Genomic DNA, 11,618 nt, shown 5'->3' with positions numbered 1-11,618 from the left:
AAAACACAAATTACCTGCTGAGAACACACAAAATAACAGAAATTTCCTCACATGTAAATGAGAAGTACCTCGCTCCATTTCTCTAATATATTAATGTATAAATATATGCCAATATAGCCGTCTCTAACTTATTTCTCCTTTTTTCTGCAGGTCTTCCTGAATAAGTGCAGTTGTACATGTTGTTCTGTCTTTCCTGTCGTCTCCACCCCAACCAGTCGAGGCAGATGGCTGCCCTCCCTGAGCCGGGTTCTGCTGGAGGTTTTCTTCCTGTTAAAGGGGAGTTTTTTCCTTCCCACTGTCGCCTCGTGCAGCTCAGGATGGGGGATTGGATCGAAGTCTTGATTCGATGCAATCAGTTGGTTTCTATTATAGGAAATGTATGAATTGGCTTGAAATGACATGCATGTAAAGTGCCCTGTGACAACACTGTTGTGAAGTGGCGCTGTACAAATAAAGCTGAATTGAATTAAATCAAATCATAGCGATCAAGAATGTTAAAATTGGCCTACTTGAGCAATACTTAATTCTTAACATTTTTGACAAAACTGATAGATTTTCTAATTTTTATGTACTTAATGCGTCCCCAAACACAGAAGAGCTTCTTCTGTTTTATTATGCGTCAACACTAATGAATTAAAACAAAACCGAGACATCTGAATGATTTACTGTAATCAGATCTATTGGATTTACTTTCACTTTCTTTAAAACGGAAACAGCCCTGAGCGCAGATGTTGTAAATGCAGACATACTGACCGTGTTGTAAGAAGCAAGATCAACTTTAACAGAAAAATGTTCAAACATTTTTTCCATAAGAAAAAAAAAAAGACTGCAAACACCCCCTAAGATATGCCGTGACTGAATTAGTTTTACAGTAGAGAAAAGCAGACAGTATAATGTAAATCTTACAAAGCAGAAATTAGACCTGATAGAAACACTGCATCAAAGAGACATTCTACCTTGTTTCCCAATCAAAAGGTGTGGAAACGGTGTGACTTCACAGCATGTGATATAACTCTATTGTCGGTCTGTTTAGGAAGGGAGTGGCCACGTCTTGATAAGACATTTAAAATCAGTGATGCTGCAGAGACAGGCTCAAAGTCCAACAGACACATACAGCAACTCCTTCACAGATTGACTACCTGAACGACGATGCCGCAGTTGAGAGGACTGATGAATGGGAAGGGGGACTGCAACAGGGCAGTGGTGGTGTCTGTGGCCCAGTTTGACTACGGCGTGAACCTGGGGGGGAGGCCTGGAGCTGGGAGGGATGCTAAGAAGATCCACCGAACCCTCAGCAAACTGGGCTTCAAGGTGGACCTGCACAGCGACCTGAGCGGTGATGAAATCTACAAGCTGTTTCACGCAGGTCAGACATCGTCACACATGACTCTGTTACTGCTCCTATTCTCAATTTTTCTCCTCAGTATTTTGACATTTTTCCTCTAAATTAGCCGTCGCTCTTCTTAAAGCAGAAAAAAAAAATGCTTGTTAGTCTGGGCAGCAAATATTCAAGGTGTGAGGAGTTGCTGTGAGGACCCAGAAGTTCAGACACACACAAAGGAGCTGTGAACAAAAACCAGTTTATTTGAGGATGAGGAAAGAAGGATGAAGCTGAGGATCAATCCAGGGACATGAGCAGCTGTTAGAGTTCAGGCTTTAGAGACAAGGTCAGGAGGGAGGCAAGAGGTCAAGACTATACAGCAGATGAAGTACTTAACCAGGACGAGAGGCGAGGCTCGGGGGTCCAGATACAAGGCAAGGATCTGTGTCCAGAAAATCCAAGAGATGTCCATAGAGGACAAGGCAAGGAGAGGAATCCAGAGATATGAAGAGGTGGGTCGGCACCAGGAGCCAATCTGTAGACCGCTGGGCGACAAAACATTGGTCTGATGATTATCTGACAGAAGGGAAGAGACTAGAGAGTGTTTAGGTCGGCTGTGTGTCATGACAAAGTGAGCAGAAGACCAGATGACATTAATCTATTTAATTATTCTATAATATATGATCCTTATGTTTACAGAACAGAAACATAACAGAACTGGACTGAAATTACATCATTTAGTTTTTGTTTTCTGTTAGCCTTTGTCTCTAGCATTGTTGCTGTTTTATTTTTTAATTTCCTAAAAGTAGTAGTCCATTTAGATGTTTATGTCAAAAGATACAGATAAATACTCCATAACTGGGAAACATGTTTTGTTAATGTACACATGCTTTCCTTGTGGTGATAAAAAGGGAAAATAGAAACATTTTCTGTACCTTTAAGGCACATTGCATGAAAGAAGTGTTAAAGAAATTTTCCAGTAGAAACTTGTAAAAAGCCTCAACACCCCAAAGGACAACTGGAACTCTCACAAACGCTTTTCCATTAAACCGCATGCAGCCGCAAACCTTCACAAACACCTTCAGAGAATTCCAAGACAAAATATCTTAAACTGCATGCAGAGTCGACAACTCTCCCTGATGATTCCCAACACATCAAATCTCTCACTCAGTGCTCTCTACGTCTGCCTCAACAAACAAAGCGTGTCAAGTTATCGCTAAACTCTAAATATCTGCAGAATTTCCTCCGTCAGATCAGACTGTCAATGTTTCCTCAGAACTTCCTCAAGGAAGTCCACAAAAGCTGAGCTGGGAATTTCTCCAGACTCGTCACTGGCATCCACATCTAATCTGAGGATCTGCTCAGTGATGACAATGTGCCTATAAGATCTGTAGAAGCATGTCGGTGATAATATCCTGCTAAAACTCTATCAACATTACACCTCAATACACCTCACTAATAACTTTAGTTTCCTTAATGTTTCTGCTGCGATCTGAAACAGCAGGGATCTGTGAATTAAACATAACAGATACATTTTCTTTTGTTTTTATCTGCTGAACATGTAGCACAAACTGTATAACTGCACCTGTATTTGTATAACGAGGTTATAGGTCAAGCACACTGTGTGCTCTGACGTTTTACAGCTGATTATCAGTGTTACAGCCAGGCACGTGACGCTCAAAGAAATCACAAGTTCATGATTAAAAGTTTCTGGCAACACCCTTGGATGTAAATACACAGTGTTCTATGTAAAGAGGTGTGCGTGCAGTGAGTGTATGCATACCTGAGGTATCTAAGCATGTACTAATAGGAACCTGTTGATTCCGGTCCAGCCCCGGTGGAGCTGCTCCACTGTGATTAACTGTGACTGAGTGAAGCGTGGATTTTAAAATGACGTGTCTGTGGTTGTGTTTCTGCTGCAGAGAGCAGACGTCCCGTGAAGGATTGTTTCCTGGTCGTCTTGTCGTCTCACGGGGAGGAGGGTTGCGTGTTTGGAGCAGATGGGAAACCTGTCCTACTGTCTCGGATCTTCTCATACTTTGACAATGAATGCATGGAGAACAAGGTCAAACTGTTCCTGATACAGGTGAGCAGCAGGAGAGGAGTCTCACTAGTCAGAAACACACCAGCAGTGAATGTGAACTTGTGTGCAAACAAACTTTCTTCAGTTTGACACACACTGTAGTGAGTAACGGGTGTTTTTGCTGGTCTTTCTGCAGGCGTGTCGAGGTAGTGCTCTGGACCCCGGAGTGGAAGTGGATTCAGCTGCTGACACCATGGAGAACAGCATCTCGCAGTACCTTTCTGTCCCAGTGGACACGGCTGTAATGTACGCCACAGCACCAGGTAAACCAGTCCTCCACCAGTTAGAACCAACTAATAATTTCTCAGCAACTTCCAGAACAACCACACATCCTTATCATGTGTTCTTCTTAAGAAAACAGATAAATAGAAGAAAAAAACAGGAATAATCTCTTTTATGACCACTAATTGAGACCCAAGTTGCAAACAAAATATCCTCACTGAAGATAAAAATCTTTTAAATTACATCTTGGACTCCTTTGAATCTCCCAACAAACCCACAGGATCTCCTAAATTACCACCAAGATCACCCAAAGCACATCCAGAACCTTTACAATGAGCCACGATTAACCACTGAAACACATACTGGAACCGCTGAGAGGAACCAAAGGGTTTTCTTACCCCCCCTTTAAACACTGGAAATATCCTAAAAAAACTACTAGAGAATCAAATAACCAGTAGAACCTGATAGAATCCTCAAGGACCATCTAGAAATGTCCTAATAGCTCTTTTATGGTCCATAAAACCTCTTTAAGGACTAACAGAACCTCTCCAGTGTCCACTAGCCTCCTTAAAACCAGCAGAATAATGTTTTGTTTTCCTCATGAAGCCCAGAAATGTTCTGATATTAATAATTCAAACACAAACTAACATCTCTTTTTGAACCTTCTCCAACAGGTTACGGAGCCTTCATGAACTTTTCCGGGTCAGTCTTCCTGCAAAGTTTCTGCACCTTGCTAGAGGACAAAGACCATCAGAACCTGGAGCTGACCCGCCTGTTGACCCGGCTCTCCCACAGGGTGGCATATTCCTTCCAGGCTAAAGGTCGTGACTTGGATGGGAAGAAAGAGATGCCGTGCTTCCTCACACGACTGACCAGAGAAGTGTTTCCGTTCATGAGGATAGAGAAAGACAGCAAGGCTGCAGGACTCTCGGCCACCACACTAGTTGGCACGGAAAACGTCCGAACCCGGACTCCTTCCATCAGTTAGACTGCAGGATATCTGCACATCTGTCTGAATGTGTGAAGCACTTTTCCCCAGGATGCTGATGAGGAGAAAAATCTGTCTGACTTCCTGATCAGGGAAATTCTGAGTTTGTTTGTTCTGTGTATAATTGTCTTATATTTAAATGTGGAAAAGTTTTTTTTATTATTTATGCTACTTTGTGTTTTAAGTTCTTTTTTTTTAAGAGGAAGAAAAATAAAATGACAAGCTAAGTGTGAATGACAGCGCTGTTTTCCTGTTTTAAACAATAAAAACAACTGACTTAATTAACTTATAAATAAATTTCATGAAGGAGTTTTCACTGCAAAGGTTCAAATTAACCAAATGTCATTTATTAGAAAAAGGTTCAGGAGGGAAGCAGGAACAGGAGTACAATGACAGACTAGTGACTGCTGAGAGAACTGGCTTTAAAGGAGAGGGTGGTGATTGTTAAAGTTTAATTATACAGCACATTTTTACTACAGCAGCTGCCCAAAGTGCTGAATAATAAAGCAACAAACAACAACACGCCACAATTTAAAATAAAACTGCACAGTAAAAATAAATAAAATCTAGAAAATTAAAAAAGAAAAACTAGAATATAAGTAAAAATTAAAGGACAAGCTCAGGTTTGATCAAATGCCAGCAAAATAGTGGGTTTTAAGAAGAGACTTAAAATCAGAGAAAGATTGGGGAACTCTGATGTGATGGGGAAAGCTGTTCCACATCTTACGAGCAGCAACATAAAGCGCTGTCGCCTCTAGATTTACATCTGGCAAATGGGATCTTCAGTAAGAGCTGTGAAGAGGACCTCAGAGTCCTGGCTGGAGCATGCTGGTGTAACAACTCTGACAATTACGAGGGAGGAAAACCATCTAATGTTTAAAAACGATTAATAAAATCTTGTTTCGGGTCTTAAAACTAACTGGAAGCCAATGCAGAGAAGCAAGCACAGGGCTGATATGATCACATCGTCGTGTTCCTGGAAGCAACCGAGCCGTAGCATTTTAGATGCAGATTGTGTGCTGGTGTGTGTTCATCAGGTTGACTAGGTGCAGGTGAGGTTGGAGAGGGAGGATAAACTGAGTGAGGGCAAGGCAGGGCATGACATAAACAAGGAAAAACTGATCATAACACATTCATCTGAACCCATCTCAGTTCCTTTTAGTTGCATGAAGACATATTTGATGTTTCTGCAAGGACAAAATGAAAGGAAAAATCTGCTGAGTAACTTCAGCAAAGTGAAAGTAGATTACAAACTGACTTCTACAAACTCTGTGACCTGTTTATTGATTTATTAGGACAACGCCTGTGAAGCCGGGACAGCAATAAATGCTCGTTCTTGTCCAACAATAGAGGAAGAAATAGAACAGCAATAGTAGGTAAGAGAAAAAAAAAAAAAAAAAAGTAAATAATAATAATAAAATAGAATAGGTACTATCCATAAAGCAATCTGGAATATGTACACTTTTACAAAGATAAAAGATAAATAAAACTATCTAAAGTAAAATTGGCAATATAGAATATGGAAATTTAGAAATTTACAATATATACAACATGTGACTAAACATGTCTCTGGTTCTGATGCTACTACCCCAGCAGATGCTGCAAAGCTGACTGCACTCTCCACAACAGACTTATAGAAGATATGCAACATCTTGGTGCAGACGTTAAACCATCTCAGTTTCCTTAAGAAGTACAGTCTGCTCTGACCTTTCTTGTAGATGTAGTCAATGTTGCATTTCCAGTTTGTTGTCCAGCTGAACTCCAAGGTACTTGTATTCCTCCACCACCTCCACCTCCTCTCCCAGGATGGAAACAGTGCTTTGTTTATTCTTGTTCCTCCTGAAGTCAACAATCATCTCTTTTGTTTTGGTGCTATTTAATATGAGATGATTGTTACTGCACCATTTCACAAACTGACTGACCAGTTCTCTGTACTCTGCTTCTTGTCCATCCCTGATACACCCCACAACTGCAGAGTCATCAGAGTATTTCTGCAGATGACAGGACTCAGAGTTGTACTGGAAGTCTGAGATGTCAGAGGTGAGAGTACAGTTCCTTGTGGTGCACCAGTGCTGCTGACCTCCATCTCAGACACACAACCTTTCAGTCTCACAAACTGGGGTCTGTTTGTGAGGTAGTCATAGATCCAGGTGGTTGTGGAGGTATCCACCTGGAATTTATGGAGCTTCTCACATTCAAGAAGAGCTGAATGGTATTAAAAGCACTTGAGAAATGAAAGAACATGATCCTCAGAATGCTGCCTGAATGGTCCAGATGAGAGTGTGCTCTCTGGGGCAGGTATATGATGGCATCTTCAACCCCAAGTCCATTACGATATGCAAACTGTAATGGGTCCTTAAAGGTGCTTACTTGCTTGTTGAGGTGAGCCAGTAAGAGTCTCTCCAGGACTTTCATGATGTGAGATGTCAGGGCAACTGGTCTGTAGTCACTTGGTTCAGCTGGTTGTGTTTTTTTAGGCACTGGAACAAGGCAGGAGGTTTTCCAGAGCACTGGGACTCTAGTTTATCTCAGACTGGTGTTGAAAAGGTGCTGGAGAATCAGACATAGTTGCTCTGAGCAGGTCTTGAGAACTCTGGGACTGACACCATCTGGACCTGCAGCCTTGTTCTGGTTCAGTTTCTCAAGTTTCTTCTTAACCTGATTGCAGGAAACAAACAAGGTGGAGGTCTCAGGATGTCCTGATGTGGAGGGAGATGAAGCTGTGTTCTGGTCCATGACTGAGCTGCAGGGTGACAGATTGGAGGCGTGACAGGAAAGCAGTGGGCTTATGGAGGGTGTGTGGTCTGTTGGGCTGGAGGTAGGGGGTGAACTGAACCTGTTGAAGAATATGTTCAGCTCATTAGCTCTGCCCAGACCTCCATCAGGCTGGTCCCACTTTAACTTGAAGCCGCTGATCTTCTTCATTCCAGACCAGACATCCCTCACGTTATTCTGCTGGAGCTGACTTTCTAGACCTCGTGTTGCCCTCAATAACTCCCTGTCTCCATCCCTGAAGGCTTTCTTTTTGATGTTCAGCAGCTTTTTCAGGTCACTGGTGATCCAGGGTTTGTTATTGGGGAAGCACCTCACTGTTCTTGTTGGGACAATGCTGTCTATACAGAAGTTTATGTAATCTGTCACACACTCAGTCATGGCGCTGATGTCGTCTCCATGAGGTTCACAGAGGACGTTCCAGTCTGTAGCCTCAAAGCCTCCTCAAAGAGCATCTTCAGCTTCAGCAGACCAGATTTTGATAGTCTTTGTGATGACTGGTTGCTGCTGAGCGATGGGCTTGTAGGTGGAGGTGAGAAGAACCAGATTATGGTCAGATCTTCCTAAAGGAGGCAGGGCAGAACAACTGTATCCATTATTCATATTTGCATAAAATAAGTTCAACATCTTATTTTCTCTGGTGGAGTTGCAGATGAACTGTTGGAATATTGATAAAGTTGCAGAGAGGGAGACGTTATTGTCTCCGGAGATCGCCATGAATGAGTTTGGATGCTGTGTTTGTAGCCAAGCAACGACGGAGCTGATGACGCCACAGGCTGTGTCTGGTGCGGTACCAGGTATTATATAAACCGCTACCAGAATAACACAGGTAAACTCTCTGGGTAAATAATATGGACGGAAGCTCACAGCTAACAGTTCGATGTACCTTGTGCATTTCTTCTCCTTGACAGTAACATGTTCAGGATGACACCAACGCTGGTTAACCAGCACTGCAATTCCACCACCCTTTAGCTTTCTGCTGTGTTGTCTACTGCGGTCTGCACGGACCATTTTAAAGCCCGGTACAGACACATTACAGTTGGGGATGTGTTCATGCAGCCATGTCTCGGTGAAGCACAAAATACTGCACTCTCTGTATTCTTTCTGAGAACTTGTTAGCATCTCGAGCTTGTCCGTTTTGTTAGCTAGCAATCTCACACTACCCATCACAACAGTTGGAAGAAATGGTTTAAATCTCCATCGCTTTCTCCTCTGTCTCATTCCCGCTCTGCATCCTCTTCTCTTTCTTTTCAACTCCTTTGGGATTTGATGTTGTTCCGCTGATAATCCTGATTTGGGAGAATTTAATTAGTTGATCTCGATGGTAAACGAGTCTTTCGTTGCCATGGAGACTCATCATAAAAAGTCTTGAGAGATCCAAAAATATGCAGAAAATCTCCCTTGAAGCACACCCTCTGAACCGGCATGAAATCCTCAGAAAAAAAAGACCTAATTTGAGCTAATGGTTTGTACTTTAAAAAAAAAAAATCAAGATAGCAAGTCAGAGCTACTACAATTTGTTGCTGTCAGACGGCGCAATCTGGAATGGAATGAAATACAGCATGGGTCAGATTAGGTCATGATGAATTTTACCTTCAGCAACCTGAAGCTGGTGGAACAATTCAGCCTCCTGATTTGTTTCTTTTATTTTAGATGAGGATTTTTTTAAAAGTAAACGAGCAAGGTGTTATTTTTTCAGCTACAAAACCAACCAGCCATGTGTCGGGGTCACATGTTGGGCCATGTGATCCAGGTGCTGGCTGCTTCAGTTCTTCAAAACTCAAACAGAGCAGATCTGAAGGAGAAGATCCACACATCTATTTCTGAAAGTCTTTCAGGATTTTTTAAGGACTTCGTAATCAGAGATGTGGATGTACAACTATGATGCACATATGGGGTACATGCTTCTAGTCCAAATTTTTGTTTATTGTGTTATACTTTAAGTATACTTTTATTAATTTAAAATGACAAAAATGCACGTTTTTACACCACTTTACTCGTTTATTTATATTTTACTAATTATACCTGTTTTATTACTTTGGTTTACTTTTATTTACTCATATACTTAAAGTATTTTTAAAGTGAACTCATACTGTATGTACACTAGACTGAATGTACGTATAAAGTATGTATGTATGTATGTATTTACAAAACCATAAAGTAGAATGTTGAAAACAAGTTTGATATAATATAAAACATTTTTAAACATACAGTAAAATGTTTTTACAAATACCTGCTTTAAAGATGGAAATGCACATTAAAGATGTGCGTTTAAAGAAAAAATGAAAGGAGAAAACACATATTTGAGTCTGAGGGCGGCTGTAGCTCAGGAGGAAGAGCAGTTGGTTTTCAACTGGAAAGTTGGGAGATTGATTCCAGGCTTCCCCTGACTATGTGCTGAAGTGTCCTTGGGCAAGACACAGAACCCAAAGTTGCCCCCAGATGTGTATGTCAGGCTATAAGTGTGTACATAAGTCACTTTGGATAATAGCATCTGCTAAATGACTATAGAATAGAATAAAAAATGTAAGCAAAGTAGTCTTTCCAAGATCAAGTCTTTCTTTGCTAAAAACAGTGAAGGGAAAAAGTGCATGTTTGTCAAAATAGAAACAATAGTGTCTAAAAGTGAAGTCATTTAAAAAAAAAAAAAGAAATGAGCTTAACTTTGGAACCAGTATAAGCCAAGTATACTTTTACAATACTACCCTGAAGTATATAAACTATCTTAAATAGAACTACACTTGAAGTATACTGTCTCAGTTTTGGTATAAAAGGAGTGGTTTAGCTGTCACTTTAGAGTACAGGGAAACATCCCAGGATGCATTGAGCACTTCTTTTCATTTTCTGAGTCTGAATCCCCCTTCCTGAGCCTGGATCTCCTGGACGTTTGTCCTTCCTCTTAAACACATTCATTCCTTTCCACTGTTGCACATTCAGGAAGTGGAACTGATGCAATCTGTTGGTCATCCCTAGCAAGGCAATGATAAATTAGACCAATATGGATTTGTTTTAATTGGATCACTGTATTTGGCTTCTGTATGTGTAAATTTTCTTGAGAATAAATAAAACTGAAGTTTGATGGCAGATAATTTCCGGTTTCTGCACTACTGCCCAGCTCCAAGTGTGTTAAAGGTGAAGTCACACCTGACTCACCTGTTGCCTTATATGGAACTCCTTCCTATGATTCTGAAGTCTAAGAATGCACATGCTGGTGTAGGCAAACAGCTGCATGACTTGTCAGCGTGTGAGTGCTCGTCAGAAGCTGCCCACGTGCATCTTTTCATCATAAACCAATTTCCCATTCCGCTTTGGCTCAAGCAGGAAAGAAACCAGTCCGATAAATCAGCTGATTGTTCAGAGAGATGTGTTCAGTACAGATGAAGGCTGTGAAAAAACTACATGAAAAGACAAAATATACTTATTTAGATCATTTTGTTAAATTTGGCTTTAAATTTTTATTTGGCTTTTAAATGTTTATGGTCAAATCATTTTCCAGCCTTAATTCTTCATTTTAATGTTCTTAATGGATTTAGGATGCTTAAAAATTATTTTTTTCTGCTATATTAATATGTTTAGTATTGTTGTTTCTTTACTGGTATACAACCTTTACAGGTTGGTTGTTTAGCTTTTTGTTTGCAGGCCATTCCTTCATCCCCCCCCTCACTAGATCCTTTTTAGTCATGTTTTCTCTTCTTTCTTCTGTCCTCCCTGTCAGGTCCAGCATTAACTTGGAAGTTCTGAAATAAACTAATTTAAAAATAAAGAAAAGTACTTAAGTAAAGAAGTAAGCTTTTTCTCCATGAAGCTCCTCTTGGTAGAGCAAATTTGTTCTTCCAACAGAGAAGCCAGACCATGATTCTGCTTCCTATGCTGCAGGATAGGACAAAGTTGCCAAAAAATAAAATAAAAGTTTAAAATCTATTTTAACAGTTTTGATTTTCTGCAGAGAAAAGGTTTTATTAGGTCCAAGTTTCCTCTCTGGGATGGCTCAAGCTACCTGTCCAACTCTACGGTTGATATTTTGATCCTGATTTAAAAGGGAATTTTTACTAAATCAAATGCTAATGACAGAAAAACAATCAAACTCAGCTACACTAACTTGTTTAGCCATTTATATCTAAATGGTATTTTTACCCATCTTTGCCACTAGATGTCAGTAATCTCAAACACTGTACTTTTAATTAATAGAAGTTAAAAAAATAGAAGTTGTTGTTGTCTAGAAGTATTTCATA

At 40.5% G+C, this 11,618-nt stretch overlaps 1 protein-coding gene across 1 annotated transcript; it reads left to right on the top strand.

Annotated features, from left to right (window-relative positions):
- Positions 1-1,149: 1,149 nt before the first annotated feature.
- casp17 (caspase 17, apoptosis-related cysteine peptidase) lies at positions 1,150-4,614 on the top strand (the record flags this gene model as incomplete). The annotated part of the gene is made up of 4 exons (XM_079257002.1): positions 1,150-1,366; positions 3,244-3,407; positions 3,541-3,667; positions 4,301-4,614. The coding sequence occupies 4 exons, from the start codon at positions 1,150-1,152 to the stop codon at positions 4,612-4,614; spliced, it is 822 nt and encodes a 273-aa protein (XP_079113128.1).
- Between the last annotated feature and the right edge of the window lie 7,004 nt (positions 4,615-11,618).

Source organism: Telmatherina bonti, assembly GCF_933228915.1.
Source record: "Telmatherina bonti genome assembly, chromosome: 17".
NCBI lineage: Eukaryota > Metazoa > Chordata > Actinopteri > Atheriniformes > Telmatherinidae > Telmatherina > Telmatherina bonti.
This window is presented reverse-complemented; position numbering and strand designations above follow the sequence as displayed.